General features: G+C 36.3%; 1 protein-coding gene and 1 long non-coding RNA gene across 2 annotated transcripts; both read left to right on the forward strand.

Moving 5' to 3' along the window:
- Positions 1-1661, forward strand: LOC128231229 (uncharacterized). The gene is made up of 3 exons (XR_008260319.1): positions 1-129; positions 1386-1453; positions 1630-1661. It is a non-coding gene; the product is annotated as an uncharacterized LOC128231229 (long non-coding RNA).
- Positions 1662-3484: 1823 nt separating this feature from the next.
- On the forward strand, positions 3485-6693 carry LOC128230673 (serine/threonine-protein kinase fray2-like). The gene is made up of 4 exons (XM_052943117.1): positions 3485-3499; positions 3752-3895; positions 4797-4993; positions 5925-6693. Exons 1-4 carry the CDS (start codon positions 3485-3487, stop codon positions 6691-6693), a joined length of 1125 nt encoding a protein of 374 aa, XP_052799077.1.
- The last annotated feature ends 545 nt before the right edge of the window (positions 6694-7238 follow it).

Consider the following 7238-nt stretch of genomic DNA (forward strand, 5'->3'; position numbering starts at 1 on the left):
TTTTCGTTCGTTGTGTTCAATCAAGAAACTGGTCGTTTCGTACACCACAATTTCGTCTCCACGTTGCTAAGCGACCTGTATGGAATACAGGCAAGAGGTGGTTGCGCATGCGCGGGACCGTATGCGCAGGTAAGCTATGATTGGTTTGTTAAAATGAAATTTTCTTATAAAATATTTTTTTTAAAATTGATAATACAATAAAATTTTGATATTTTTATTTCGAACAAAAAATCATGTATACAATCCTTCCAGTTTCATCAAGAACGTTTTGTCTATCAGACAACATGCATAACGCCGTTTTTACTATTCACAATTTGCCTAAAGGTCACCTAAAGATACAAATATCATGCCGTCATATAGGCTTCCATTTTTGGAGAAATTTTGGACTGGCGGTACTGAGACAGTGCTTATTTGTCCGTCCAAAATAATTTGAGACATAGGGAATATAGGACGTTTTTCTGGTGACCTGTGTCACGTCGAGTTCGGCGTGTTAACACGTTTCCGTCGACATCGCAGGTCTTTATGTTCAATCATATCTGAATAACGAATGAAAATGTTAATATCTATCTTGATGTTTGACGCCAGTTTATTGATACTTATGTTTTTACCAAAATGAGCATTTTTCTTGCATACCGGACGTGTGTTTTCGGTCATGTGACCAGTGCTGGAAAACCCCATCTTACATACCCCATGTAAGATGAGTCACGCGCAACAACGCGCCACTTCTTATTTCATTTATTGTATGGTTTATGAAAGATATAATATGCCATTCCAATAAAGCGCAATCAAATAAATATGTTTGCTAGACTTTTAATTAAAATTGAAAATAATTCATCGTAAAAAACGCTATTTTTAGTGTTTGTTTTTTTAAATTACTGCGCTCTATGACGTAAGTAAACAACTTCGCACGCGCTTTTTGGTGTAATTGTACAAAAGTTCGTTTTCTACGTTATTTTTTCCACAAATTCATAATTTTAGGTATGCAAGAAAAAATATCAATCATGTTTTTCCGGTCCGGATCGAAAAATCCGACCCTCGGGCACGCTGCGTGACCGGTAACTCGGCAAGCCTCGTTAGTTACTTATAGTCTTACACTCGGCCGATTGTTCAGAACTTGGTTCAAGTTAACGACCTTGTTTACATTCAAATCTCTTCTGCTCTAGAAAATTAATGATTAGACTTGTGATCTGCAGTATTTCTGACAAAATTTGAGGCAACAGTTTCAGCTGTATTCGTTTATTTGAATATATGAATATTTTATCAACTATGTCACGTTTTAACTAAATAAAGATGTCGTTAATCATGATGTCAACTTTTAAAAAGTTCTAGACAATGAGCCCAGTTTGTGTCTAAATACTGCTGATAACAGCCTTTGTTTGTTTCAGGACCTTCTAGGAATGTCATCCGCAATGGGAAAGAAAATGCTGATGTTTCTGACGGAAAAAACACAGAGGTAACTTTTGTTTTGATTCAATTTTTGATTGAATAAATAACCAAGTAAGGAATTTAAAGCATAAGCGATGATGAAAATATTAATAGATATCATAATCTTAAATATATATATATTTGAGTGATGCATAGTTTACTATGGTTTGTTTTAAAATACCCGTGAACATATTTTTTTTATAGGAAAGACAAGGAAAAGCCACAACAACAAGCTCTGGATATTATAAAGTAAGTTTTTTTTTCTCCCATACCAGATAAGTAGATCCAAGTATTTGGCCTTGCTAGAAATCCTGATCTTGCCCACGTCAAAGATAAAGAAGTACCCGTATAAAACCACGTTTTTGTAATCAGCACGCAATTACCTCCCTTGTTGAAGACCGGCGTCTGTAGCACCATGAAAACTGTCTTGTGACAATATCTAAAATAAAAATTAATAATTTTTTCACGTTAAATGGCACCCCAAAAAGAATTAAAGAAATAAAGTTGCCACCTGGATAGTACATGCTAATCGACTCATTTTTTTAAAAAAAACCACCGATGTGTTTGATAAAAATATTGTCAGTGAGACATATTTGTTTATCGTTTAATTTCAGACCAGGATTCTCGCGAATTAATTTGTCCTATTTTCTGGACAACGAAACAGTAGATTTCGTCATCGAGGCTGTGGACACCCTAGCCAGACATGGATGGAAGCTATTACCAGAGGTTAAACTGATTATATATGTGTCATTACAGTCGAACCCAGTTGGCGGGAATGCTTACATTCGGTATAATAAAAATCGGTCTAACATCAACTCCGAGCCATCGAGGAAATCGAGTCAAGCGAGTTCGAACCAACGGCGTTTGACTGTGTATTTTACAATTTAACTATTTAACTGTTTGTATCGGCACTTTCTGAATTATGATGAGACTCAAAAGATTCAAGGACTGAGCCCCTTAAATGTCCTTTTTGGATTCGCATAGTAGTCACTATTAGATAAACAATACTTCTGGTTCGGGTAACCCGACCCTATCTACAAAATAGACGCCGACCCTACCGTTTTATAGTCCGTTGATTATTTTTATTGTAATTATTATTTTTATTATTTAAAATCCTTTGAAGCTTTATACAGAAGATTACTTTTACGCCATTCCCCAATGATGACACTAATGTCGCTACATAAAGCCTAATAGTTATAATGAAAGAAGCCGACCAACCCTACCTGTTTTGGGACAAGATGTAACCATAACCGCGCTTTTTGGCCTTATCGGAATGGGTTATGCAAATAACAATATTTAACCATTTCCATGTATTTATCCCTTTAAGTACTTCAGAATTAACAACATTTTAAACAAGATATAACCCTAATCTCACTTTTTTGACCTTATCAGAATAAGTTGTGCAAATAACAATATTTAAAAATTTTGCATGTGTTTATCCCTGCTAACTACTACAGAATTAACATCATGAAAGCTTTATTTCAACTGCATCTCAAAAATAAGAAAATAATTGAAAAGTAAAATCGACTTAGTTATAACAGCATGCGCTCAAAGTAGAATATAATATGTACGCAAGTTCTTGACGGATACATGTGGAAATTAGTTTTGTTAATAATCTAATGAAATGTGCGAACACCTATTTTGAAACATACACACACTTTAAACATTAAAGTACTCGGATTCTTAAACCAGTGCTTTAAACTACTTTTGTTACATTTACCTAGTCAACTCAGCATATCAGATCAAAACGACAAATCATCCACCTGCACGCAATGCGCTCCGATCACTGAGCGACTTGTATATCTTGCTCATATCTCTTTACAAACTACCACTTACAGACTGGAGTTATTGTCGAGTTATTGTCAAATGGTACGCTGAAGTCTCACATGTGGCACTTATTATTTATCGCTGAAAAGAAGCATGCCAATACTATAATCGAAATCTCTTTGGTATTTTAATCGAACCCCCAGCGACGCTGTCAAAAAGTCAGTATCGATATTTTGATTCAGTCATTCTTTAAAGACGAGTTGTCAATAAACGATAGCATCGATAGCTCATTATGTCTGTTTACAAAGTGAGTCAGAGTCATTGTAAGCATTTTATCCCCACATGGTCATAGGCAGAGAACAGACATCATAGGTTCAGTTAAGATATGTCACAAAATGATTCACGGTCAGTAAACCAGTTCCATTGTGCGCATATTAAACAAGTATTCATTTGATCCCAACAACGGCATTGTCCGTCTTTGCACCAGCTGTTTTATTACACCGTCAAACAAAATGAATGAACAATACATGTTTTCAAAGTATCTTTTTCATCGTTTCAGTACACATTCGACCCCCACACGGGCGACTGGAAGAACAAATCGTTCTCAAACACGATGGCAAGTCAGCTGGAGAGCTTGACGCTATTCGACCCAACAGGGACCCCCGAGATGGACAATAAACCGAAGAGGGCTATGGACTATCAGGTATCCGAGTGGTTAAAGGCGCACTATATAGGTTAAAGCAAAACACTGTTTTTGATTTAAATGCATTATCATTTTTAACGCTTTTGATTTATTTGATCAAAACAAAAGAACACATGGCTTGTGTAAATATTAGAAACATAAACTACATTTTGGTGCCTTTTTACTAGTATTTGTATCCACGCAACTAATTAAAAATGTGTTTATAAAGTCTAGTATATGTTTATCTGTACAAAAATCATATGCTAAGCTTTTGTTGTTTAAACCATTAAGGTTAAAAGAGTTTAATATGATAATGCATGAAGACATTTTTTGCATGGCTTATAATGCCTATATTGTGCCTGTTTAAAGCTCATTGATTTCAAGAGATAATGATGTATTAACTACTGTTCTACTTGGTATGAAGTTCGTTCATATGCTTGATGATACATTAACTTAATACCCTCAATGTATGTGACAGGTGTTAGTTAATTCGTTAAAATCTTTCGTCACTGGCATAAGAGAGTAAATACCGAAAAACCACATGCCACATTTCCCACCACAATCAGTGGATACGTTGTATTAAAATCCGATGAAGCAATGCTTATAGGAAAACAGAACAGTCACATACTGCCACATACACACTGCCGATTTAAGAGCAGTATCGACTTCGCCTTATGACAAAGGATTACAATTAGTCAATAGGCAATCACTTAAAATACTGCAACCCGAGTTATGGTTCGTGTGCGCTGCATTTCAATGAGATATATCTATATATGAAGAGTGATTTCAATATTCAAGTTATGCTCTGAACAAAGAATAAGTATGAAACTTACAAAGGGATAACTAAAAATACTGCACATAGAGTATTGATTTCAGTGCACTTCATATATGTAATTTAAAGTTAGCAGATATACATTAACAGGCTGTCCTAGACGAAGCAAAGAATATCATAGAAGCAGCGGACGTCGCGTTCAAGCCGCGGATGAAGTCAGCGTCATTGGGCCTCCGAGAATCTATGCCGAAAGACAAGAGACGCTTGCGATGGTTCATAACACCGCACGAGGCAGCCGTCCTGCTCGCCGACAAGGATGAAACATGGCTTGACAGAAAACCTTACGAGTAAGATAGAGTATCAATTACCGCCGTACGAGTAAGAAAGAGTCTCAATTACCGCCTTACGAGTAAGATAGAGTATCAATTACCGCCTTATGAGTAAACTAGAGTAACAATTACCGCCCTACGAGTAAACTAGATTATCAATTACCGCCTTACGAGTAAACTAGAGTATCAATTACCGCCTTACGAGTAAAATGGAGTATCAACTACCGCCTTACGAGTAAACTAGAGTATCAATACCGCCTTACGAGTAAACTAGAGTATCAATTACCGCCTTACGTGTAAACTAGAGTATCAATACCGCCTTACGAGTAAACTAGAGTATCAATTACCGCCTTACGTGTAAACTAGAGTATCAATTACCGCCTTACGAGTAAACTAGAGTATCAATTACCGCCTTACGAGTAAACTAGAGTATCAATTACCGCCTTACGAGTAAAGTAGAGTATCAATACGAGTAAGAATAACTATACTGATAGGGTATCGATAATTACCTTACGGGTAAGATGGCTTTTACTGAAATAGTATCGATAACATACTTACGAGTAAAATTGCTTATACTGATAGAGTATTGATAACTAACTTGAGTAAGAATGCTTATAAGTATAAGAGTATGTATAAATCAACTGAAAGTAAAGGTTGATTGTATTTGTTTTGTATTTTTCTCTTATAATAGTAAAGTGATGAAGTTATAGATCTACCGTGTACGGATACCATTTTTATCCCACTACTAACAACTACAGATAACCTTTCTAAAATCATAAAAGAGCGAGCTCATTATTTTATTTCAATTAAAGCCACCTTAAATTAGAGCCTTCAAGTAAAGGCTATAATCACCAGGCGTTACAGTATGAGTTACTGAAAATTTTTTCAACTAATTCACCCAAATCACATAACAAACATTATTTGATCATTGGTGTACCGTCCTTTATAGCATGCCATTCGATCTACCACATCTGCCCAACCGGTTTCCAATCGATGATGATGACAATGATGGGTATGCCAGTAGCACAGAAGAAGAAGCTATTGTACCGCCCGCCTCATACCGTGACAAATACAAGGAAACCAAAGACACATACAGAGGTAGAACTGATAAGTTTAAGGAAAGATTTGAAAGAGAAAAGAATACGAAAAACAGAGAAAGAGATAATGTAGTGAAGAATAAGCAAGATAAAGAACACAATGAAAGATACAAAACGAAAATAGATCGGCATAATGACATGAATGATAGAGACAGAAACACAAACAAGACAGTCAGGGCAAGAGGGCAAAGTGAAAGCAGAGTAAAGGGGTATAGTGAACAATATCACGACCAGCGTGGATACAATTCAGATACCGATGATAGCTGGGGACACAATCCAGACAATTCTAGGAGAAACCAAGGCGGTTATACCAAGATAAATGCTACCAAAGCAAAGTACAAAAAATACCAAGACGCCCTTAACAAGTCTCAAAATCGATCGGATTCTTATCGGGCAAAGAGAGAAGAAGCCTTTGAGAAAATTGAAACTCATCGCTCCAGAAAAAGTGTTGAAAGTGATGACTATTTGGGAGCGACAAGTCGATCTTTACCAGAGAGGAAGGAAAGAGTGCAAGTTGAAACAACGCGGGGCTACTCTGACTCTGAATATCAGGCAAGGGCTAGCTTTAACACGATGCCCCGGAAGAGAGAAAGAGCGCCACTGCCGAAATACAAGCGATAATAAGTGGGAGAATATCGCATTTAACAGATACAGTGCTAGTTTTCAAAAACCATCGTAAGTCATTTTTAGCTGAAGTCACTTTCTTAATTTAGGTATTTCAATGGGCATTTGGTTTATAAAAAAAAACTTAATAATATCTGAAACACATGGTTGTCTTCAGGGGCGGATCGTTTGAGGGGGTGCAACTTCGGGGCGTAACCAAATTTGGTTGAAAGTGTTTGCAGAGGTGTTTCGGGGTACTATCCAAGAAAATTGGTGCATTTTGGAGTATTTCTCAAACACTGAATTAAAAAGTAAACTTTGACGAGTCTAGGTGGAGGGAGCCCCCCCCCCCCCCCGGATCCGCTTGTGGTCTTATATCTTATTGATAAAAAAACATAATTTAATATTCAAATCAGATCCATATTTCTTTTTATTTGAGTATAAACATTTTAGGAAAGCGACTTAAGTTAGAAAATGACTTCAGCTGCTTTATGAATACTGAACAGTTAGATAGATAGATAGATAGATTTATTTCGGCATAGGAAGCATATACATAGTTAACA

The sequence above is a fragment of the Mya arenaria genome, chromosome 4 (genome assembly GCF_026914265.1).
Source record: "Mya arenaria isolate MELC-2E11 chromosome 4, ASM2691426v1".
Lineage (NCBI taxonomy): Eukaryota > Metazoa > Mollusca > Bivalvia > Myida > Myidae > Mya > Mya arenaria.